Here is a 26,606-nt window from a genome sequence, read left to right as displayed (position 1 = left end):
TCATGCATTAGTGCTTTTGCTCCAGATGCTGGAAATGCAGATGCAGAGGAGGTGCGCTTCAGTGGCCAAATGGACCACCAAGCGAGAAGAAAACCTGCATTCTTATGCCGCCTGGCACGCCTACGTGTGTGTACTCATGGGGAGCTCACCTCGACTTGCCCATCCCTTTGCTCGCTCTCTGGAGAGTTGGGGGCCATTGGAGGAGAACTCCACCCAGTATTAGCTGCTATGTAAACAAATACATTGTTAGGTTGAGGCTATCCACAGAAAGGCAACACATCCTCACCTGAGAGCACTAGACAAACTATTATCTTTCAGAAAAAGTCTTGAAAACTACCCATATAGTAGGGATTTAACACTCTTGTAGGCCCTTGTCCCCCTCCAATCAGAGGTCAGCGGCTGCTCACAGGATTTAGACAGTGACTCCAGAGAACCTGCCAGGTGAGGTGCTCAACACTCCCCCTCTCAGGATGGTGGGCGCTTTTCACCCAAATGTCTGATTTAACAGCCAACCAGTGATGAGAAGGGCCGCAAGCAGGCATCTTGGTAATGGAGAAACCATCTTGAATAAACGCATCATATCCACAAGCTGTTATTCATCAAATGGATGGGCGCAATGTGATCACCTTGGAAACAGGACAATGCCATTCAACATGGGTTCAATACCCCAGTCGGGTAGACTCCCAAGCTGTCAATTGGGTCCCACAAGTGGGTAATAAAGGTGATATGTATTACAGCTTTTGGACACTGTGAGAATCTGGATTGAAGAGCTACACAGAACACCAAATTAGTAGGTACGTGTATCCACGTAGCCTATAATCCCACAATTATAAATTCAAGAAACACTTATATTTTCCACGATGATTTCCATAAACCCAGCCCAACTCTAAAAACACCTGAACATTCTTCATCGTGAAACGCTATCCGCTCACTCTAAGTAGTTGCCATTTAATGCATATTGAGTGCGGCCGGCTGTTCACATTTTGATTAATAAAACTGCAATAATGCAGATCTGAAAAATCAATAGTTGGACTGAGCATGTACAGCGATCTCACGAGGAAGGCTTTCTGCTTCGGGTCTCCAGGAAAATGAACACTTGTATTCTCTTAATGCAATGCAATATTGTGTGATCAGCAGATGGCATGCCCTGCACACAGCTCTATGTGAAATGAAAAAAAGTGTGGCTTCCCTTCGTCAGAAATACCAGTAAGCACTTCAACATAATGTTGTGTTACTTGCCTATGCAATGTGCAATAATGTGAGAAACCACTTTATTTTTAGTAGCAATCCATTAAGTCAGGAGTACAGCATAAAACATGTTGTAAAGCTACGTTTCGGTTTTCAGTTGATATTGCATAGCACACACGCTCTGTGCATGTGTGCATGGGATGGCAGCTTCCATACGTAACGGTGCCTATGCAGTGAATCTCAAAATACACACGCAGGCTCGAATACATTCTGATCAGCGCACAACTCTTTACCCAGATTAGCAAAGCAAGAACTAACACACTTCCATTAACAATCAAGCGAGGTGTTTGCTGGGCAATTGGAGCCTCGAACTTGCAAGCGAGTCAGTTTCAAAGCATTAAAAAACCAGTGATTTGTACTTACATCAAGTGCAAAGATGGTCTGGGAATCATCCAGAAACTGGACTCTCAAATGCAGCATCGCTATGTGTGTGTGTAAGGAGGGAGGGAAGGAGGCAGGAGAAAGTCGAGTAGGAGAGAGAGAGAGGGCGGAGAGGAGCAAAAGAAAGAAGGAGCAAGAGATGAATGCCGGGGGGAGGAGAGATCAGGGTGATGGGGGTAGTTCGAGGGAAAAAAGAAGAGCGCGCAGGACGAGCTGCTGGCAAGTGCAGCGCCCTTATTATTGTGACTGGAGAAAAGAGCTGGGGGAGGAGTCCATTTACCACACACACAATTCCACTTCCAGCGCGATTGGGCATTCTGGAACTGTTCACTGTTTCTAAAATGCAAATTGAACTCTGCCTAGTCTTTAAAACAGCAATCTATACTTTATTTGGCATCTTCCTTCAAAGACTTTGTCATTTATTTCACAGTGCATTTGCATATATATGGATAATTTCAATTTGGGTTCATGACTAGTCAGCCTTAAATAACGCATTTTTCGAAGAGATCTATCAATGACGAGCTGTACTTGCCTATCACACACAGACCTGGCACTCTTAATCTCTCTCTCCCTCTTGATCTCGGTCTCTCGCTCTCCTTGTCTTTTTCTCTCCTTCTGTCTGTGCTTTATTAGGAGAGCCATGCTGACCTCCCCAACTCGCTCCCCCCTGAAGATGTCCTGGGATATGAGGGAAAGAGGGGGGCTGGACAAAGGCTACGATCTACTGTGCAATTATATAAATTCGGCATCGATCGCATAAATTGGAATGTTAATCGTACTCATCAAAAATTACAATGGAGAAGGTCACCCAGACAGACTGTGGTCCCCTAGTCTCCATCGTTTCTTCTTCAAACAAGTGGTGAGGAAAGTACAATAAAACATAAACTCCAATGACACAAGGCGACTTGCAAAAACCCTCAGTGGTTAAAAGACAAGTATATATAAAAAAAAAATTCGAAAAACCATTTGGCCAACTACAAGTCATGCTATTAAACCTACAACTTCCTTTTGTGTCCCCTGCTGTATCGCTCTACTTTTGTCCCCTGGTGCCAATACAATGAGTGCCCTGCTGTGCTATTCTCGCCAATGCCTAATGTAATTCACATGGCTCCTAGATATTGCAGCTTCACCTTGTAGCAAGCTGAGTTGTTCCTATAAACTCTACCAGGACATTGACCTCTCAGGAGGACACTGACCTCTCATGAATCCAGACTAACTATTCTCACCCACTGTCTACTCAGCACCCGCTCTTGCATTCATCCCATGTTTTCCACTCCTCCCGTGTTCCCACACTCCCACAAGGCCAACGCTCGAAAAGTACCAAAGGGACAAACACAGATAAGGGCAGACCCTGTCCTTGACCCAACTCCTGCTATCTCAGGAACTCCTTGAGAGAGGAGGAGAAGGTGTATGTTGAGGCTGAGGTCTCCGTTTTAGGTGACATCCCTCAAATGCAAAGTCTCCCTGAAAAAGGGGGTCAAGGAAAAGCAAATATTTTTATGAGTAAAGGAGTGTGTTCCTTACTTGAGGGCATAGGCTTTAGACTCAATTCCATTTAAAAGGTGAGCCACCTGCGAAATACAACATCTGTTGGAAGGATGGGCTCCTTTACAGTGAGCTTGTTGACCCCAAGCCTAGGACCAAGGGAAGGCTGGTGGGGTCCCTTGCTCACATGCCCTTTCTATCGCAGTTGCGCCATGAAGTTGCTCTTGCCTGGCACTTGGGGGTTAATAAGACTAGACAGCCTTTTGTTGGCCCAAGATGCTGATCCAGATTGTACAATATTGCATGAATTATCACACTTGCCAGATGCCTGGTAAAGTAGGTGGTAAGGTCAAGGGAATTTCGGATACGCTATCATTGGTTTGAGTTTACATTGTGAGCATGGGGATTAACATGGTTGGGCTTCTTGATCCTACATTTTCTTTGGTTAGAAACGTTAGTGCTAGTTTACCATGCATCAAGTTATCCAGAAGCAATCCGTTTGAAAACTGTCACTGCCATAGCAGTGGCTAGGGCTCGCCTTCATACATTCACATGGGTAGGTTCCCCCATGGAGGTTGTCTCTGACAGGATAATGATTTTCATGTCTCACTACATGTAAGCCATGTGGCTAGAGTGTTCTGTTACGTATACTTCATTTACCACCTATCACTGCCTACCACCCTCAGATCATTGGTCTGGTAGCAAGCTTCAACAAAATCTTAAATAGAATGCTTGCTGCATTGGAGGAGCACATCAAGGGACGTTGAGACCAGAAGGACTCAGACTATTAGAGGTCATATTTAAGGAGTTTTATTAAAAATAAAAGAATCAAAACACCTAACTAGCCCTATCGCTATGAGGGAAGTTGCCTACCTAGGAGAATAAAAGCTAAGGGTGCAGGTTAAAGTCCAAATACAAGTTCTTCAGTCCAAATCCTAGCCAAATAATGAGACCTACCTCTTTAGAAAATCCTAACTAAAAAAGGAAATGGGGAGGCTTTGTACAATATAGCCTCAGCAGGGCTTCTGCCCGGCCCAACCTACGAGTGACTTGTTCACAGTCTTCAAAGTTCCTTTTCACACAGCAGGATATTCTTCCCAGTCTGTGTATAAAGTTATGGGCTTCACACTGTCCTTTTAACAAAGAAAACTGTCTCTTGTTGTGAACATTTCCATTACTCCAGTAAATGAAAACACTTCTAACTTTGAGGTATTGGGACCCGCCCCCAAAATCTTGTAATCCTCAGACAGGTGTTTTTTCTTTCACCCACGTTATTTCACATAGGGTGGCTGTCTGCACTGGTTTGTCCGAGTTCTGTATCTTCTGTGGCTTTCTCAGCCCTAATTCAAAGTATTCATTTATCTTTCTTTTCCCCCATTCATAGGGTATTTGTGCACACAAGTTCTCGGGTTCTTGTAACCTGAATGGCTTTCACAGCCGTTATTTCGCAATGTTCATATCTTTGTCATTCCCCATTCCTAGGTTGTTGGTACACTCAGGTTTCTCATGCTGTACTAAACTTGATAGCCATTACAGCTGCTAATCCCAATGTTCATATCTTTCTCAATCCCCCTTTCATAGGGTGTTTGCACACTCAGGTTTCTCAGACTCCTGTGACCCAGATAGCTTTTACAGTTGTTATTCACAATGCTCATATCTTTCTCAAATCCCCTTTTCTTAGGGTGTTTGCACACTCAGGTTTCTCAGGCTTTCGCAAGCTTGATACCTTTCCCAGCTGTTACTCATTATAAGGTCCGACTTGTGTGGAATTCGGGGATCCGGGCTCCCTGAAATGATCTGATCTTCACGTCCATTTCCGGCCTACCGGCCCACCACATCTACCGCATGGTCACGCCACCAGACACAACAGGTATGCTTCCATCTCTGCTCCCTTTCCAACCTCGGTTTCTCGGTTGGGTAGAAGGCCAACCTTCAGGCGTTCAGCTAGCATTTCGCTCACGCTCCTCGCTGCCACTGGCTCTGCGGCCCAGCCTGGCTCTACCCCTCCAGGACGTAGATGCTGCAGAGGTGCACCTCTGCGTAGCCATTGTCCTCTCTCTGCAGGAGTCTTTCTTCTTCTTATACATGTCACAGGAATAAACAAAACATTGTCCTTTTTCATTGCCAATGGCCTTCAGGTTGTTTTCAGCAGCCAATAGAGGTAAAGAAGGATCGTTGTGGAATATAGTCGTTATAGGAGATATTAAAATCTTTCCCACATCCATACATGCAGACAAGGTGGTTTGGACTGGGAGTTCAGCTCTGTAATGGGATTTCTTGTCCCGGAGAAGGGAGTCACTCACAGTGAGGTCCCACTTACCCAGAACTCTAGTGAGGGTCTAGTGTGGCAGGCTCACCTCCCTAGCCTTAAAGGTGGTGGCTCTGCCCTGGGGAGAAGGGACACATTGTCCAGATTCATCGCCAATCCCCTGCACACTCTCAAGGGCTAAAATAGCCATCTCAAGGGCTAAAATAGCCAAACAATTAAAAAACCAATGTTAATGGATTAGTGAACAATCATTATAGAATCATTCTTGGATCTTCTTAAAAATAGATGATTAGGAAAAATATTCAGGAATAAATAAGGTATGTTGTATTTCCAGGAAGCATCAAAGTCCTTTCTTGTATGTTTTACAAGGAATTTATTATGCCACCAAGTTCCAAAGTAGCTCAACGTGTTTTAGGACAAAACATCCCTTCTTCAAGCGCCCTGATGCCTGAGGGATTTGGCGCTATCCAAATAAACATAAGTTAACAAAAAGTCTCAGATTTGTGAGATAAAAAGTATTGAATCCTGATACAGGTAAACAGAACTCCAAATGAAAAAGAATATCTCCTTCTTTCTTGGCTGACTGACACTGATAACTTGTGCATGCGAGCATTGGCTCCATACTACTACACAGCTTTTGCACCCCATTATTTTCCTGAGCCCCAAGTCGTCACGAGAAGAAAACCTTTTCCATGTCTCCTCCAAGAAGGAAGAAGACATTATTTTTTCCTTTGGAGTTCTGTTTACCTTTATGGGGATTTAATACTATACAAATACAAACACAAATATAAAAACAATATAGTGCATAGTATTGATTTATATAGCACTTTTGCCAAAGCACTGAACATGATAAATGGTACAGAGTTTTATGAAACAAAAATATAAAAATGACATAACTAGTGGGCAGAAAAAAGGAGAATGTTTTGATATTCAGATGAAATGTTGGTAGTATAGAGGACGGCCTGATCTCAAGTGCTATACATTATTTAGATGGCAGTAGAGTGAAAGCATGGAGGTTTGGATAATGCAAGTAAGAATTGACATTGTAAACAATAGGAGTCAGAAGGGACATAGACAGTGGGAAGTAAAGGCAAGGGGGGGGCAGGGGTGGATCCATGTGTACATTTAAAATCAATGCAGAGAAAATCAAAGAGTAGACAAGATTCAAAGCAGACCCAAGAAAGAGACTGAATAGAATGGGAGATAAAGGTCCAGGAAAAAAACAGCACAATGATGGAAGAGATCAGGATTGAGTGGGGCGGGGCCAATGAGTAAAGCAGAGCAATAGACTTGATGAGAGAGGACCAGTGTTGAGACGAGTCGTTTGGTAGCATGTAAAAAAAGGAAGGAAAGAGCCTTGCGAATATTATTTATTTATTTCTTTCTTTTATTTTTTAAATTATTTATTTTCAAGAATTACCCAACATAGAAACAATATGTGTATAATCCAACATCATGAAATAATGATTACAAAGGCAGCAGAACTATATACATCAGGAAACTCCCCCGACCACCCAGGAGTCGCAAAACAATCAATGAACTGGTCTGATATAATGACATAAATGTACCCCAAATTTTGTTAAATAACGCAATTTTCTTCTCTCTCCAATACAACACTTTTTCCATATCCGCTAGAGAATGCATCTCTGAAATCCATTCCTCAATAGTAATAGGGTTAGATGTTTTCCAGTGTCTCAAAATGAGTCTCTTCCCCACCATTGCCCCACGAAAGATCAATTTCTTCTGAGAAGTAGTCAGGTCATCTAACAAATCCCCACTGCCCAGAACGATTGTCTTAAAATCCATGTGAACCCTTTCCCTCAAAATCTTTTCACAGATCTATTCAAACTCAAACCACAAACTTCACACCTTCGAGCATTCCCACAACATATGCTCCAAGGTGCCCACCTCATGCAAACATGCCCAACATTCAGAGCTGTCACTCATCCCCCTTTTCATCATTCTTTCAGGTGTCCAGTAAGTTCTATTCAAAATCTTTATTTGACGTGACCTATCAGCCAGACTCAAAGAACACAATTTCACATTCTCACAGACACGTGCCCAATCATCCTCCATAAGATCCTCACCAATTCTCCGATTCCAGTCCAATCTCAAAGCATCATTAGCTTAATAGTTCGACACCACCAGGCTATAAACATAGCTCACCAGGCCACATCCACTCACTCCAGGCACCCAGACAAGCCTGTCTATATTTATTCTCTTTTCCAAGTCCACATCCCCCACCGCCCTCCTGATCTTCCGATAATCCGTCAAACAAAAAGTGGGAATAGCATACTTCAACCTATTTCCCTAGCCGTCATCCAATTCAAAACATTGAACAGATCACTAATCCACTGCACCCCAGCTAGATACCAATCCTGCCAGAACAAAGTTTTCCCTTCAAGCGTAATACATGGATTCAGCCAAATTGAAGCACTCGGATCTCTCAATGCATTGAAACCCAGACACTCACACAAGGCCACCCAAGAGTTCCGTAAACTTCTAGTTAGCAGGCCTTCCACCCTTGTTCGCGATGGCTTACTGGTCAAAATGGCCCTAGGCGATAAAGGGCCGACATGGCTAGACTCTGCACACATCCAGTCCTCATGTTCTGATTTTAGAAAATCAAATATATTCCGCGACATAAAGGCCAGATGGTATGCCTTAAAATTAGGGACCCCCAACCCACCCTTAGACAAAGGCAATTGCAATTTGCTAATCTTCAGGCGAGGAGGTTTATTATCCCACAAAACATCCTGTATGAGGCTATCTAACTCACGCCAAAAATGCTTTTCAATATCCAAAGGGATCATACTCAGAACAAAATTCACGCGAGGAGCCGACACCATTTTCAAAGCATTCACCTTCCCCCAAAGGGAAAGGTGCAACACATTCCATCTCTTTAAATCCGATTTGAAATGATTACACACCATCATCATATTTTCTCTCACAAAATCTGCAACATTAGGCAAAATCCATACCCCCAAGTACAATACTTTTTCAGCACACCACCTGAATCCCAACCGGGTCATAAATTGTTTGTCACACAGCGGCATTAATGGTAAAACTTCTGATTTTGCCCAATTAATCTTATAACCAGAACACTGGTGAAAGGCTTCGAGAATGTTCATAAGAACCGCTGCTGACTCACCAAGATTCTTGAGGACCAATAACAAGTCATCAGCGTATAACCAATTTTTTTGCAGCATCCTCCAACAGCCTATGCCTTGTAAACCGTCCTCATTTCTCAATGCTATAGCCAAGGGTTCAATACTCAATACGAATAACAAAGTAGACAATGGACAACCTTGTCTCGTGCCATGTTCCAATTCGAAAGGTGCCGACCTTCGACCATTAGTTTTGACATCAGCCGTAGGCCTGGTATACAGTAGTTTAATCCAGGAACAAAACTGAATTCCAAAACCCATCTTTTCCAATACTTTACACATAAATCGCCAGTCAACTCTATCGAATGTTTTTTCTGCATCAAGTGATAGGACAGCCGAGTCTTCAGACAATTCTGACGCCTTTGTGATCGTACACAGCAATGTCCTCATGTTACTGGACGTCATCCTACCTTCAACAAAACCAGATTGGTTCCGATCTATCAGCCCCGGCAAAAGATTTTCCATTCGCAGAGCCAGAATCTTGGCCAGAATCTTATTGTCCACATTGATCAAACTAATCGGTCTGTAGTTTGATGCAAGAGTTTCATCTCTGTCCTTCAGAAAGACAGAGATAGTTGCATGTCTAGTAGAGTCTGGAAGTATACCCCTAGTCTTGGAGGTCCTATACACATCTGTCAAAAGTGTCAACGCCGAAGTAGGCAACCATCGATAGAATTCAACTGGCAATCCATCAGGTCCCGGAGACCTACCTACATTCAATTTTGATATCGTAAGCTTGATCTCGTCCACCGAAATATCTTCCTCCAGTAAAGTAGAATCCTCCCTGAAATTTCCGGGACCTGAATTTCATCCAGGTAGTCCCCATTATCCGCATCAATATGGGATTCATTCTTATATAAATCCACAAAAAACGTTCTGAATATTTCATTAATACCATCCGGACTGAATGTGATCTGACCAACAGAATCAGTAATAGACAGAATTGAACGCTCCAACTCTCTCAACCTCAATCTGTACGCCAACCAGCGATCACATTTCTCCCCATGTTCAAAATAAGAGCATTTTTGGTGAAAATACTTCTTATTCACTCTATTAGAAATCAACTCCCTCAACTCTCTTTTCAGTCTGTTCAATTCGGGAAGCAATTCCACTCTCGTAGGATCCAACATCAGAACCTCTGACAAATCTCTAATCTTCAGTTCCAGCACATTCTGAGTATTGTCCCATTTTTTTTTCAAACCACTCGCTAGACTAATAAAGATACCCCGAACTGTGCACTTAAACGCTTCCCAAATCATATCAGATCCAACGTCCCCAGTACAATTCTCCTCTACAAAATAGTCTATTTTGTTCGCAATTTTGTCCATCTCATCTAAATTATCCAACAAAATGGTATTTAGTCTCCAAGTTTTGTGTCTACACATAGAATAACTCCAATTCAGATCCACCGAAACATGAGCATGGTCAGTCAGCACAATATTACCTGTATAACTAGTTTTGTAGTCCTGCATCATATCTCCTGCCATGAAAACCATGTCAATTCTGGAATACGTAGCATGTGCACCGGAATATAAAGTATATTCCCTCTTTAAGGGATTTTCTATTCGCCAACAGTCTTTCAGATTATGTTCCTCTAGCAGATCCTTAAATGCCCGAGACTGCATGTCCATCCTACGGCAATGTCTAGTACTGCTCCTATCCAAAGTGGAATCCACAACTGTATTAAAGTCACCACCCAAGATTATGTTATTGGACTTAAGATCTTGAATCGTTTGAGCCACCTTTCTGAAAAAGGTACCATCCTCCGTTGCATAAACATTACAAAAAATCGCATCCTTTCCTTGAATTTTTGTTAAAATAGCTACCATTCTACCCTCCTTATCACATATCTCCTTGACAACCTTGATTGGTGCATTTTTCCTTATAAGAATAGCCACACCCCTAGATCTGGACTCAAAGGATGAGCCATAGACCTTCCCAACCCAGCCTTTCCTCAAACCATCCAAATCTGCTCTCAAAAGGTGCGTCTCCTGGAGAAAATAAATATCCCCTTTCAAATCATTCAGATAAGCCAAAACTTTCCGTTTTTTCTGTGCATTGTTCAGACCATTCACATTCCATGAGATAACTCGTAATTGATCCCCCATAGTCAAACACAGATTATCCACCCCAACCCAATTCAAAATGGATCCCCTCAACCGATCCTCAAAATTATTTATGAACCCAACCGAAACCCCTAATCCCCCCCTACTTAAACAGATGCAAAACAACAAGAACAGCATAAAGAAAAAAAGTCTAAAACGCATTCCAAGAAGTCCAACATCCTGGACCCCTCTCCTAAATAACTCGAACTCCCCCAATTGCCCCCTGTAACTCAAAAGGGAGACCATAAAATAACCCGGTCATCATAACTTTTTCAAAAACCTGAATATCCTCTGTAACTACAACACAACAAAACCGAAACCACTTACGAATATTAAAGAGTTGCTAGGGACAGGAATAAGCTGGACTGGAGATATGTGCAGTGAAGGAAAGAGAGACATCAAAGTAAATGCCAATATTGCAGGCTGAAGTGGTGAAAGAAAGATTAGAAAGGAAAAAGGAAAGAGCATGGCAAGGGAGGAGAGAGGATATAGTAGAGGGGGAAAAATAACCTCTGCATCCAAGATTCTATTGCTAAGAGGCAGGAGGAAATAGCATGGAGTGAGCACCAAAATGTGCAAGGGGGAGAGGGATGCGTGTGGTGCACGTGCATTTTACATCACCCACATCATTTGCTGTGTGCATTAGGATGCCAGAACAGTGTATGTTAAATTGAAGTGGTCATTTCTGCATTCAGCAGGAGCACTTTCAGCCTCACCTGACTCTGATGAGCAAGATAAAGTTGTGCCTGCTCAGTTATTGTAGCGGAGGAGGAGGAGGAAATCCAGCCTTCTTTCTCATGGCCAGAAGGAGGAGAGGAGCTGTAGATGGTGTCGACTGAATGGCCATCGGAGAAAATGCACAGTGTAGAGGTGCAGAATAGGAAATTCCTTGATCCTTCACCATCACCACACACATCCAAAGCTGACTCTGGGGAATAATAATAATGATGAGCAAGATATGAGTACAGACCAGGACACATGATTTTGGAAGCCAATGATAATGATGAGAAGAAGCAGGAGGACAATGTCATGGGCATAGAGGCAATAGGAGAAGACAATGCTATTCTTCTACCTTTGTTCCCTGTCCTTTCAAGACACTCTGGCAGATCTTAAAGTGCAGCACATCACCACTTGCAGCACCACCCCAGACCCCGCCGCCACCACTATATGTTCAGACAGGTGACTCTAAGAGGACACATATTCTTGGCCTAGCAAGAAAATCTAAAATGTGGAAATTGTTCATACATAACAAATAATGACAGCATATCTCCATGCCTACTCTGTGCAAAAAAATTGTGCGCCAAGGCATTCTAGGATGTAGACAAATACCACATCTTTGTGGTACTATATGATGGACCAATGCACAGGACTGTCATGTACTAATGAGACATCTACTGCAGCCTTGTTATCAGTAGACAGTCACTGTATCACCCCAGCCCACACAGGCCCCACAGAAACTTTGATGCTGTGCAATAGCTCCAGTGACTGACTGCAGTAATGGGTGACTGTAATAGCATGGGATTCCCTTTGGATTAAAACGGTTCTGATCTTGGGTACTGCAACAATAAACAAAGAGTTACCTTCCAAGAGGCAATACAGGTCACGTGGCAAGTCTTTCCATTCTCCCTCTTAAAAAAAAGCTACAAACGTGAGCATTTTTGGGGACTCCAGCTCCTGTAACACAACAGATGGAAACATGCAAGGCTGGGCACCTGCCTAAATTCACACAGCACTGAAGCATGTGTGATTTTTAGTTGGAGAGTTTTTCAAGCTTCTCCACACACGATGTGACAGTCATATATTCTCAGGCAACAATGTCTAAGTTTATATTCTATTGACTTTCAACCACAATAATTTCAAGTTCCATGGCATTATCTGCTCTCTTGTGCTTTTACAAAATTGCAGATATCTAAACGGTTGCTTCAGAAAACACCCCATTAGACCTATCAATGACCAGCTGGCATATTTGCAGAACTAATTATGCTGTTAATGCAGTCCTAATAGACTATCTTGTGTTGTATAACCATCAGTTTGCATACTTTGTTTTTTTCTTATTCATCTCAGCTATACGAACATTGTATTCAGCTGTGGCTTGATTAATTTTCCATACATCTTCACCATTTCAAAAATCCTTTACACGACCAGGGGGTGCGGGCAAGATTGCTGCCTAAGCACTGTGCTCCGTCCCCAGCCTTGGAACTACTATGGCATTATTGTGAAAAGCAGGTTCACACCCACTTAAAGTGTTAAAATTCATTTGTTGCAACTTGGAGCCAACGGGTGGGGGGGGGATTTGTGTGAGGAAAGAAGTCCTGAAGCGGCCCGACTAAACGCAGACTGATGCGTGCTAGCGTTCTTCCCACCAGCCGCGCTCCACACTGAGAGCGAGGAAAGTTAAACAAACTGGCTTCCGGACCCAGATGATGTGGCTGCCGAGTCCCGAGCTGCGAGTGAAGTAACCCTGTGCGCATGACTGAGACTGCAGTGTGCCAGCCGTTGGAGAGCCCTCAATCGATGGTAAGTGAGGCGAGACGAAGAGGCCCTCCCCCCAACACAGTGACCCCTGCAGAGGCTGACGTGGGAGCACGTCTTCCCCGACACTGCTTGCAGCAGTGAGGGAGAAACACAGCGGCCCAGGGACCGGGCCACCGGCTGGTACACAGAAGGGGAGGAGACAGGGAAGATCCCGGCCACCGTGGGGGCTGCAAGTCGGGAGCCGTGACATCAGTGAACCATGCTGGAGGCCAGATCTATGCAGTGACAGACCGAGGGTCCCCAGGCGAGGTGACCTGTGCCTTTGAAGTCCCTGGGTACCCGGCGCAGCCCAGCTGGGGGAGGGGCAGACAACGAGCCCCCAGAAGATCACCTTAGCCCGGAGGCATTTACCCACATGCCAACCAAAGCAGTGAATGGACTTTGGGGGCAACATGCCCTACGAGCAGAAGTGGGAGAGGGGCCCAGGGCCCAGGGGAAAGAGCCCATAAGGAGCCAAACAAATTGCCCTTCTATATGTCATGAGTTAGACAGTAACATGATACGCTGATCGCTGGGCCAAATCCCAGGGAACAACGGGCAGCTCCAATGAGGTGGGCAGCCAGTCCCCTCACTAGAGGGCACCCCCCAAACCCAGTGGTAGGACACTGGCCAGTAGAGTCTATGAAGGTGGAACGGGGAGACCCCTTGTGACACACGCCCTGTCTGGGAGACACCCACCCCCCTGTTGCCCAGCAGAAAGGGTGCAGTAACTCAACCCGGAGATGAGGAATCAATAGGGGGACACCCCGGTACAGCGGAAATCACGTTTGCTTTCATCGAATACGATGACTGGCTGAAAAACAGTTGATTAGGCCAGGTAGGCTCAATGGTCATGCCTCTCTGCCACACCGATTTGGGTGATAAACAAGAGAAGGTTATAAATACACTTCGGACACAATTTAGATGACTGAGATTTTCTTTTTCTTGCTTCAAGGATTCTTGGTTTATCACATACACTTACAAATCCCCTGAGGCATGCTCACGATACACCACAGGACTTAGTCTGTAAATCTCTTGGCATGTTGACCACGTGGATTTATAATGAGAAGTATGACTATCACCAGGGTAATATGTAATCATTTATACATGAGAAAAAGTTGTATATATAAGAGATTGGGTCTTTCGGTGGTTTTATTCTGCAGATTTCTGCTCCTGAAGAAGGGCCATATATCCCCGAAACGCGTTGAGCACTAGCAGCTGTTACTCGAACATTACAAGAATGATGAATAAAGAAAATTGGAAGACACCAATGGAACTTTGTTAATTGCACACTGCCTTGTATTATCTTGAACTTTGCCAATTTAAAATAAATATTTGCCTGATATAAGGTGTGCAGGGGACGGGAGTGTATATAGATTGGACACTACACGTTTCATATTTTGTTACGGCTTCGTGTCAGGGCTGGTATTCCTCCCCTTCCACCCATATATTTACTAAATGATTGATTTATCTGTTGATATTCTATAAATTGACCAAGTGTGCACTGATTGATTCGTTTTATGTATAATATCTCTGCTCTGCAGTGGGACACAATACATTGGTAGCACCCATTGGAATAGCATAAAATAATGTCATTTTCGAAAATGTATGATTTGCCAGACAAGCATGCAACTACCCAAGCCTTCTCATCTGAGGAGGCCAGTAGAATTCTGTCTTTAATTGGTCACATAGAAAGATCTGCAGACAGCAACAACGACCCAGACAAATTCATTTTGAAATTAGAGCGGGTGATTAGATGTGAAATATAGCAGGAATTGCACGCAGATATTTTGGTTGAATACTACAGATCTCAGAAAATACCAAGATACATGGAATTAATGAGCGCTGAAAATTCCCACACAAGCGTGCGAAACCATGCGAATCGCAGTGCAACTGCGAAAATCGCAGCAAAACCCGTGCACATCGATTCATGGAAGTCCGTGCGCGAGTAAAATGTGGGATGTGCGCTGAAAATCTGCGTGGCGCACGCCGGCGCACAGGTCATCTAACGGGGGTGCGCTACGGCCACAGCGAAAGCGCACATAGCGCGGTGCACATAACAAAAGTAGGCGTAACACGGGGCGTGACACGTGGAATGGGGAACAACGCGTGAAAATGTGGGCATCACAGGGGAAGTACAGGAGGCAAGTGCACGGAACACCCACACGCTCGACTACAACATGTATTCATGGAATCGAATAGGGCAAACCAGCGCACCGAAGAAGAGGCGCACAGGCCTAAACACGTACGCCACACGAAGGCAGGCGGTAGCGTCCCTGCGCATGAAAAAAATGTGCGCCAAAATGTGCGCTAACAAAAAGCATGTATATACAGCTCTGATGATTGTCCCATACTGTGGCCCTCTAGGACAAATGATGTGCAAAGGGGTACGCGACAAACACGAACACCCGCTGTGTCAAAAATAGCGTGTGCGTGTATTTCGGGGGTGCGTGGGAAGTTTCACACGCGATTGGCCTTGGGCGAGCGGGGTGCGTGTAAATCTGGGGTTGCGGGAAGTTTCACACGCGATAGGCCCTGTGTGAGTGGGGTGCATGTATTCCTGGGGTTCGCGTGAAGTTTCACACGCGATTGGCCTGGGTACGTGTAAATCTGGGGTGTGCAGGAAGTTTCACACACGATTGGCGTTGGGCGAGTGGGGTACGTGTATTTCGGGGGTGCGCAGGAAGTTTCACACGCAACAGGCCATGTGCGAGTGGGGTATGTGTATATCTGGGGTGCAGGGGAGTCCTAAACGTGAATTGGCAGTGTGGGTCCTCCCAGGTGTTCTCTCTATACCCTCCACAGCCCCTGCAGGCAGCCCACACCACAGGGGACTACCCTGCACCCCAGGTCATGTCCCGCAGGCAGCCCATCCACCATGGGCATGCCCCCCAGCCAAGCCACATGACACCTTGCACTACTGATCACCAACGCATGACCCCCTCCACCCCCACCCCCCAGCAGTGCAGTGCACCTGCCAACAGGCCCCCACTCATGTCCCACTCATGTCCCCTTGCACCCCCACCCCCCAGCAGTGCAGGGCACCTGCCAGCAGGCCCCTACTCATGTCCCCTTGCACCCCCACCCCCCAGCAGTGCAGGGCACCTGCCAGCAGACCCCCACTCATGTCCCCTTGCACCCCCACCCCCCATCAGTGCAGGGCACCTGCCAACAGGCCCCCACTCATGTCCCACTCATGTCCCATTGCACCCCCACCCCCCAGCAGTGCAGGGTACCTGCCAACAGGCCCCCACTCATGTCCCCTTGCATCCCCACCCCCCAGCAGTGCAGGGCACCTGCCAACAGGCCCCCACTCATGTCCCACTCATGTCCCATTGCACCCCCACCCCCCAGCACTGAGGGGCACCTGCCAGCAGGACCCCCACTCATGTCCCCTTGCACCCCCACCCCCCAGCAGTGCAGGGCACCTGCCAAGAGGCCCCCACTCATGTCCCACTCATGTCCCCTTGCACCCCCACCCCCCAGCAGTGCAGGGCACCTGCCAACAGGCCCCCACTCATGTCCCACTCATGTCCCATTGCACCCCCACCCCCTGGCACTGAGGGGCACCTACCAGCAGGCCCGCACACATGTCCCCTTGCGCCCCCACCCTCCAGCAGTGCAGGACACCTGCCAACAGGCCCCCACTCATGTCCCACTCATGTCCCCTTGCACCCCCACCCCCCAGCAGTGCAGGGCACCTGCCAGCAAGCCCCCACTCATGTCCCACTCATGTCCCCTTGCACCCCCACCCCCCAGCACTGAGGAGCACCTGCCAGCAGGCCCCCACTCATGTCCCCTTGCACACCCACCCCCCAGCACTGAGGGGCACCTACCAGCAGGCCCTCACACATGTCCCCTTGCACCCCCACCCCCCAGCAGTGCAGGACACCTGCCAACAGGCCCCCACTCATGTCCCATTCATGTCCCCTTGCACCCCTACCCCCAGCAGTGCAGGGCACCTGCCAGAAGGCTCCCACTCATGTCCCCTTGCACCCCGACCCCCCAGCAGTGCACAGCACCTGCCAACAGGCCCCCACTCATGTCCCATTGCACCCCAACCCCCCGCAGTGCAGGGCACCTGCCAACAGGCCCCCACTCATGTCCCCTTAGACCCCTACCCCCCAGCAGTGCAGGGCACCTGCCAACAGGCCCCCACTCATGTCCCATTGCACCCCCACTCCCCAGCACTGAGGGGCACCTGCCAGCAGGCCCTCACTCATGTCCCACTCTCGTCGCCTTGCACCCCGACCCCCCAGCAGTGCAGGGCACCTGCCAGCAGGCCCCCACTCATGTCCCCTTGCACCCCCACCCCACAGCAGTGCAGGGCACCTGCCAGCAGGCCCCCACTCATGTTCCATTGCACCCCCACCCCCCAGCAGTGCAGGGCACCTGCCAACAGGCCCCCACTCATGTCCCACTCATGTCCCCTTGCACCCCCACCCCCCAGCAGTGCAGGGCACCTGCCAGCAGGCCCCCACTCATGTCCCCTTGCACCCCACCCCCCAGCAGTGCAGGGCACCTGCCAACAGGTCCCCACTCATGTCCCACTCATGTCCCATTGCACCCCCACCCCCCAGTAGTGCAGGGCACCTGCCAGCAGGCCCCCACTCATGTCCCCTTGCACCCCCACCCCCACCCCCCAGCAGTGCAGGGCACCTGCCAACAGGCCCCCTCTCATGTCCCATCCCACCCCCCAGCAGTGCAGGGCACCTGCCAACAGGCCCCCACTCATGTCCCACTCATGTCCCATTGTACCCCTACCCCCCAGCAGTGCAGGGCACCTGCCAACAGGCCCCCACTCATGTCCCACTCATGTCCCCTTGCACCCCCACCCCCCGGCACTGAGGGGCACCTACCAGCAGGCCCCCACACATGTCCCCTTGCACCCCCACCCCCCCAGCAGTGCAGGACACCTGCCAACGGCCCCCACTCATGTCCCACTCATGTCCCCTTGCACCCACACCCCCCAGCAGTGCAGGGCACCTGCCAGCAAGCCCCCACTCATGTCCCACTCATGTCCCCTTGCGCCCCCACCCCCCAGCACTGAGGGGCACCTGCCAGCAGGCCCCCACTCATGTCCCCTTGCACACCCAACCCCCAGCACTGAGGGGCACCTACCAGCAGGCCCCCACACATGTCCCCTTGCACCCCCACCCCCCAGCAGTGCAGGACACCTGCCAACAGGCCCCCACTCATGTCCCATTGCACCCCCACTCCCCAGCACTGAGGGGCACCTGCCAGCAGGCCCTCACTCATGTCCCACTCATGTCGCCTTGCACCCCCACCCCCCAGCAGTGCAGGGCACCTGCCAGCAGGCCACCACTCATGTCCCACTCATGTCCCCTTGCACCCCCGACCCCCCAGCAGTGCAGGGCACCTGCCAGCAGGCCCCCACTCATGTCCCCTTGCACCCCCACCCCACAGCAGATCAGGGCACCTGCCAGCAGGCCCCCACTCATGTCCCATTGCACCCCCACCCCCCAGCAGTGCAGGGTACCTGCCAGCAGGCTCCCACTCATGTCCCCTTGCACCCCGACCCCCCAGCAGTGCACGGCACCTGACAGCAGGCCCCCACTCATGTCCCATTGCACCCCAACCCCCAGCAGTGCAGGGCACCTGCCAACAGGCCCCCACTCATGTCCCATTGCACCCCCACTCCCCAGCACTGAGGGGCACCTGCCAGCAGGCCCCCACTCATGTCCCACTCATGTCGCCTTGCACCCCCACCCCCCAGCAGTGCAGGGCACCTGCCAGCAGGCCACCACTCATGTCCCACTCATGTCCCCTTGCACCCCACCCCCCAGCAGTGCAGGGCACCTGCCAGCAGGCCCCCACTCATGTCCCCTTGCACCCCCACCCCCAGCAGTGTAGGGCACCTGCCAGCAGGCCCCCACTCATGTCCCATTGCACCCCCACCCCCCAGCAGTGCAGGGCACCTGCCAGCAGGCCCCCACTCATGTCCCATTGCACCCCCACCCCCCAGCAGTGCAGGGCACCTGCCAACAGGCCCCCACTCATGTCCCACTCATGTCCCCTTGCACCCCCACCCCCCAGCAGTGCAGGGCACCTGTCAGCAGGCCCCCACTCATGCCCCCTTGCACCCCCACCCCCCAGCAGTACAGGGCACCTGCCAGCAGGCCCCCACTCATGTCCCATTGCAACCCCACCCCACAGCAGTGCAGGGCACCTGCCAGCAGGCCCCCACTCATGTCCCATTGCACCCCCACCCCCCAGCAGCGCAGGGCACCTGCCAACAGGCCCCCACTCATGTCCCACTCATGTCCCCTTGCACCCCCACCCCCCAGCAGTGCAGGGCACCTGCCAGCAGGCCCCCACTCATGTCCCCTTGCACCCCCAACCCCCAGCAGTGCAGGGCACCTGCCAACAGGCCCCCACTCATGTCCCACTCATGTCCCCTTGCACCCCACCCCCAACAGTGCAGGGCACCTGCCAGCAGGCCCCTGCTCATGTCCCACTCATGTCCCATTGCACCCCCACCCCCCAGCACTGAGGGGCGCCTGCCAACAGGCCCCCACTCATGTCCCACTCATGTCCCATTGCACCTCCACCCCCCAGCAGTGCAGGGCACCTGCCAACAGGCCCCCACTCATGTCCCACTCATGTCCCCTTGCACCCCCACCCCCCAGCAGTGCAGGGCACCTGCCAGCAGGCCCCCACACATGTCCCACTCATGTCCCCTTGCACCCCACCCCCCAGCAGTGCAGGGCACCTGCCAACAGGTCCCCACTCATGTCCCACTCATGTCCCATTGCACCCCCAGCCCCCAGTAGTGCAGGGCACCTGCCAGCAGGCCCCCACTCATGTCCCCTTGCACCCCCACCCCCCAGCAGTGCAGGGCACCTGCCAACAGGCCCCCTCTCATGTCCCATCCCACCCCCCAGCAGTGCAGGGCACCTGCCAACAGGCCCCCACTCATGTCCCCTTGCACCCCCGCCCCCCCAGCAGTGCAGGGCACCTGCGACAGGCCCCCACTCATGTCCCACTCATGTCCCATTGCACCCACCCCCCAGCAGTGCAGGTCACCTGCCAGCAGGCTCCCACTCATGAGAAACCCTTGCAGCCCCACCCCCCAGCTGTGCACGGCACCTGCCAGCAGGCCCCCACTCATGTCCCCTTGCACCCCCACCCCCAGCAGTGCAGGGCACCTGCCAGCAGGCCCCCACTCATGTCCCATTGCACCCCCAACCCCCAGCAGTGCAGGGCACCTGCCAGCAGGCCCCCACTCATGTCCCCTTGCATCACCACCCCCCAGCAGTGCAGGGCACCTGCCAGCAGGCCCCCACTCATGTCCCACTCATGTCCCCTTGCACCCCCACCCCCCAGCAGTGCAGGGTACCTGCCAGCAGGCCCCCACTCATGTCCCCTTGCACCCCACCCCCCAGCAGTGCAGGGCACCTGCCAGCAGGCCCTCACTCATGTCCCATTGCACCCCCACCCCCCAGCAGTGCAGGGCACCTGTCAACAGGCCCCCACTCATGTCCCACTCATGTCCCCTTGCACCCACACCACCCAGCAGTGCAGGGCACCTGCCAGCAGGCCCCCACTCATGTCCCCTTGCACCCCCACCCCCCAACAGTGCAGAGCACCTGCCAGCAGGCCCCGACTCATGTCCCATTGCACCCCCACCCCCCAGCAGTGCAGGGCACCTGCCAACAGGCCCCCACTCATGTCCCACTCATGTCCCCTTGCATCCCCACCCCCCAGCACTGAGGGGCACTTGCCAGCAGGCCCCCACTCATTTCCCCTTGCACCCCCAACCCCCAGCAGTGCAGGGCACCTGCCAACAGGCCCCCACTCATGTCCCATTGCACCCCCACCCCCCAGCACTGAGGGGCACCTGCCAACAGGCCCCCACTCATGTCCCACTCATGTCCCCTTGCACCCCACCCCCCAGCAGTGCAGGGCACCTGCCAACAGGTCCCCACTCATGTCCCATTGCACCCCCACCCCCAGCAGTGCAGGGCACCTGCCAGCAGGCCCCCACTCATGTCCCATTGCACCCCCACCCCCCAGCAGTGCAGGGCACCTGTCAACAGGCCCCCACTCATGTCCCACTCATGTCCCCTTGCACCCACACCACCCAGCAGTGCAGGGCACCTGCCAGCAGGCCCCCACTCATGTCCCCTTGCACCCCCACCCCCCAGCAGTGCAGGGCACCTGCCAGCAGGCCCCGACTCATGTCCCATTGCACCCCCACCCCCCAGCAGTGCAGGGCATCTGCCAACAGGCCCCCACTCATGTCCCACTCATGTCCCCTTGCATCCCCACCCCCCAGCACTGAGGGGCACTTGCCAGCAGGCCCCCACTCATGTCGCCTTGCACCCCCAACCCCCAGCAGTGCAGGGCACCTGCCAACAGGCCCCCACTCATGTCCCATTGCACCCCAACCCCCCAGCACTGAGGGGCACCTGCCAACAGGCCCCCACTCATGTCCCACTCATGTCCCATTGCACCCCCACCCCCCAGCAGTGCAGGGCACCTGCCAGCAGGCCCCCACTCATGTGTCCTTGCACCCCCACCCCCCAGCAGTGCAGGGCACCTGCCAAGAGGCCCCCACTCATGTCCCACTCATGTCCCCTTGCACCCCCACCCCCCCAGCAGTGCAGGGCACCTGCCAGCAGGCCCCCACTCATGTCCCACTCATGTCCCCTTGCACTCCACCCCCCAGCAGTGCAGGGCACCTGGCAACAGGTCCCCACTCATGTCCCATTGCACTCCCACCCCCAGCAGTGCAGGGCACCTGCCAGCAGGCCCCCACTCATGCCCCCTTGCACCCCCACCCCCCAGCAGTGCAGGGCACCTGCCAACAGGCCCCCACTCATGTCCCATCCCACCCCCCAGCAGTTCAGGGCACCTGCCAACAGGCCCCCACTCATGTCCCACTCATGTCCCCTTGCACCCCCGCCCCCCCAGCAGTGCAGGGCACCTGCCAGCAGGCCCCCACTCATGTCCCATTGCACCCCCACCCCCCAGCACTGAGGGGCACCTGCCAGCAGGCCCCCACTCATGTCTCTCATGTCCCCTTGCACCCCCACCACCCAGCAGTGCAGGGCACCTGCCAGCAGGCCCCCACTCATGTCCCATTGCACCCCCACACCCCAGCAGTGCAGGGCACCTGCCAACAGGCCCCCACTCAGGTCCCCTTGCACCCCCACCCCCCAAAAGTGCAGGGCACCTGCCAGCAAGCCCCCACTCATGTCCCATTGCACCCCCACCCCCAGCAGTGCAGGGTACCTGCCAACAGGCCCCCACTCATGTCCCACTCATGTACCCTTGCACCCCCACCCCCCAGCAGTGCAGGGCACCTGCCAGCAGGCCCCCACTCATGTCCCCTTGCACCCCCAACCCGCAGCAGTGCAGGGCACCTGCCAGCAGGCCCCCACTCATGTCCCATTGCACCCCCACACCCCAGCAGTGCAGGGCACCTGCCAGCAGGCCCCCACTCATGTCCCACTCATGTCCCCTTGCACCCCCACCCCCCAGCAGTGAAATGGCGATCTCATGACACAAACCAAAAGTCAACTATGTTCATCAACACATGTCCGCCACACGAAGGCAGACGGTACCGTCCCTGCGCTAACAAAAAGCCTGTATATACAGCTCTGATGAATGTCCCATACTGTGGCCCTCTAGGACAAATGATGTGCGTACGCAACAAACACGGACACCCGCTGTGTCAAAAATAGCATGTATTGCGGGGGTGCGTGGGAAGTTTTACACGCGATTGTGCCTGGGTGAGCGGGGTACGTATACTTCAGGGGATCGCAGGAAGTTTTTCATGCGATTGTGCCAGGGTGAGCGGGGTACATGTACTTCAGGGGCTCGCGGGAAGTTTTACACGCTATTGGGCCTGTGCGAGTGGGGTACATGTATTACTGGGGTGGGCGGGGAAGTACAGGAGGCAAATGCGCGGAATGCCCACACGCATACGCCAAAAAAGACGCGCTAATCCGGAAACACATACGCCAGCAGGAAGCAGGCATACGTGGACCCGCCGCAGCATAAAAGGGCACGCAAACAACAAGGAAGCTCAGACGCCAGGATGAACATACCGTTCCTAGCAGCAGTGGTCGTGGGATACCGCAGGAGGAGGAGGATAGTCAGGCCCAGAATTTTCACACTGTAAGAGTATTTAGCATTATTTTTTATGCAGCACCACTGCATGGGTTTGGTGCATTGCTATAATGCGGTACAGCAAGGCATGTGTTGCCAGTGTGACATGGACATGCAAATGAAAAACAGGCTATTTAGTCAAAAACGATTTCTACATTTAAAATGCAAATAATTTTTTATTCACAGTTAAAAGCATAGATTTTTTTTCTCCACCTGAAATTCCTCTGTTGCAGGAGACACATTTGAGGATTAATGAACTAACCTTATTAACAATACTAATGATTCTAACTCATTAATAATATAATGTGTTCTCCAGTGCAAAATGAAATGGAAAATGACAGGCTCTGAAAGTCATTTTAAACGTGCATCCAGATTTTTTTTTCTTTGCTTCTATCTGCGCTCTGTCCACAGTATTTGCAGGAAGCAAAGACTCGAATAAGTAGGAAATCAGTTTGGTTACAGTTGCAACTGTATAAGCCAAGCCATTGTTAATGAGAAGGAGGGTAGGACATGATAGAATTTCATTGGTTGAACTCGTTTGGCAGGCTGTAACAGAGCTTTGCTAATGAATCTCGGGAAAAAGGAGAAGAGAAGACTTTTTACACAGCTGGGACAAAGACCTGGCTGGTGGCTGGGTATTTTCCGGATTGAAAAAGCAGATCCCAGTGCACTGCTCTAGAGACTGGGAATTCCAGTCAATAAGCCCCGTTTTGAGTGACGGCAGATGCTCGTCCTTGCTGGGGTGATTTAAGAAGAATTCCTTGAACCACTTCCAGAAGGCGACCAGCCGATGAACTTCACATGCTGGACAGGCCTGGTAATTATATTACAGAGTGTGGGGGCAGTGTGTATGTGTGCGAAACTATTCAGTCAGCGTGGAAGAGGCAACTCCAGTGTTTTATCAACAGGTTTAATGTTGCGAATTGAAAATGTTCTTGCCACTCTCTTTTCATTTTGTTACAGATAAGGTTGTTACTGTGCAATTTCCATTTATTTCTGTAAAAAGAGTAAGATCGTGTTGAAATGCAATTTTTATAATACACAAAAAATATCTGAAAGCAGACGAATAGTGTGTTTTATTTTTCTCTTTTATTTGTGCATCTGCCATTACAGTACTGATAATATGGGGAGAGGTTTAGACAGTGCAATTGTCATTTTTAAGCTAGCTAAAAATAAGACTTAGCGGTAGCTGTGTGCATGATTCCATTCAGTATATAAGTGTATGTTTTCTGAACGCAACATAATAATAATATAACGAAATAGACTACTGCTGGAGAAACATGAGTCAGCAGAAAGAGAGGCCTTGGACATAGTTCACCAATGTAGATAAATTGGTGATAAATACCGCATGTTATCTCGCTGCCGTAGATAAGACAGCGAGGACAGCCCATGGTGGCACTCCAAATGAAAATGTGGTGTTCCTGAAATGTAAGCCTGAGGCCTCTCTAGTGATCACATGAACAAACTAAGCAAAAATAAGGGGTTCTGGATATTGGGGCCACATATAAAACAAAGGAATTATGCTCACCAGAAATACCACCAATAACGCATACCAACATAATGTATACCACTAAATGAATCAGTGTGCTGAAATAATGTATGTATACTGTAGTACTATATACCAAATCTAATCAAATTCAAAGAGTGATTATTACTGAATTATTTTCATTTTGGCGGTAAGAAAATACTGCTAGGCCCCAAATCTATACAAAATACCCTACATATTTATGGTGCGTTGGCCGGGAAAGTGATCATAGAGCACCTACTGGGCGTGGCAAGTGTGTCTCACACTGCCATCTGTACATTAAAGGGAACCCATTTCATAATAACAGTGTGTCACCAAAAATGAATTTCAGAATGTCACAAAGGGAAACCACTTTCTCAGACTTAGTGCAATATTTAGAGGCAAAGTTGTTTGCACATGGGACGTGGTCATCGAACAGTACCTCAGAATGGCATGACCGAATTCAGGGTGAGGTGCAGAAAGAAAAACTAGACAATATTTTTGCAGAAGGCAGCATAATTCAGGTCTGCCTTACAAGGTTATTGAATGCAGCCGATAAAAGTCAGAGAAAGACTGTTTAATACGGCTACGGGCCAAAATATGGTTTATTTTGAATAGGTCCCTGCGAATGCAAGAAAATGATACCCAGCTAATTAACAGGTTAAAGACTGACTTAGATGGGGCAAGTAAAAAAGAGAAGATGTTAAGAACAGAAATAGAAGGATGTCAGAAAGACATGCAATTAAAATGCAGAGATTTTGATATTCAGTTGTCCAAAAGCAAGAAACAGTTTGAAGACAGTGAGCAAGAATTGGTACACTTAAAAGCCTTAGTGGATCACATTAGATAGGATAAAGATGAGATTGTTTCAGAAATGCAAATTTTGCAAAAAGAACATTTTTAAAAAGAAAGTGATCTCCAAGGTGCAGAGCAAGAAATGGTTAAAATGATTCAAGAAAGAGACAAGAGAAACAAAGAATTCAATGAATGCCAAATGCAAATGCGCGACATGCAGGAGGTAATAAATAAAGTGAGTGATGAAAACAACTATCTGCAAAATGAAGCACACAGGCTCCTTAAAAAGTGCAAAGACTTAGAAAAGCAAATGTGCATTCCCAGGTCCCAGGAGAGGCAGCAGGGTACTACATTCAATGGAGTGGAGGTGAATTCTAGTTCTGCCCAAAGAGCTAGCGCTCCAGTGACTATGCTGGTCACTGAACTTGGTTGCAGCGCCCTTGGGGGATTTGATACCCCCATTGGGGGCAGCCACCAATCCCATACACCTGGAACCAGGATTGAGTCACCAAGTAGAGCAATTCCATGCATTGCAACAAGTAGCCCCATCAAAATAATGAAATCTATTAAAGCTCTGATCAAACCATTTAAAAAAGGAGGGGAATACTGCATTGATGATCACTTAGAAGCGGTTCATGACATTTTTAAAGCACTCCAGATACCTAAGGAACAGTACAGACAATATTTTCATTTAACTTTAGATGCTCCGACGGCCAGCATCATAAGGGGATTAAATGAACAGCAGAATATGACATGGGTGGAGTTTGAAAAAGAAATTAGGCGTAATTTTTCTCCTTTCCAGTCATTACAGGAGGCAAAGAAAGTTGCTTACACACTTACTGCTGGGCCTAATACATCCCCTCGCCAGTTTTTACAAGACTTAAAAAGAGCATTTTCTCACTTTGATGTATCTTTTGACCCCAATTGTAATGAATTTAAAACCGCCTACTTCTATGGGCTACAGAAAGACATCATATCCCAATTGGTTCGTGAATTTGATC

The 26,606-nt window shown here is 49.8% G+C and overlaps 1 protein-coding gene across 1 annotated transcript in view; it reads right to left on the bottom strand.

The window, feature by feature from the left end:
• Positions 1–1,847, bottom strand: part of FRMD7 (FERM domain containing 7) — a 762,724-nt gene extending 760,877 nt beyond the window's left edge. The window contains exon 1 of the mRNA XM_069612841.1: positions 1,612–1,847. Within this exon, the coding sequence (XP_069468942.1) occupies positions 1,612–1,668 (57 nt within the window). The 5' untranslated portion in view covers positions 1,669–1,847. The remainder of the gene's footprint in view (positions 1–1,611) is intronic.
• Between the last annotated feature and the right edge of the window lie 24,759 nt (positions 1,848–26,606).

The sequence above is a fragment of the Ambystoma mexicanum genome, chromosome 5p (assembly GCF_040938575.1).
Source record: "Ambystoma mexicanum isolate Mex_15411 chromosome 5p, UKY_AmexF1_1, whole genome shotgun sequence".
In the NCBI taxonomy this organism is placed as follows: Eukaryota; Metazoa; Chordata; class Amphibia; order Caudata; family Ambystomatidae; genus Ambystoma; species Ambystoma mexicanum.
The sequence above is the reverse complement of the archived record's forward strand: the minus strand, read 5'-3'. Positions and strand labels throughout refer to the sequence as shown.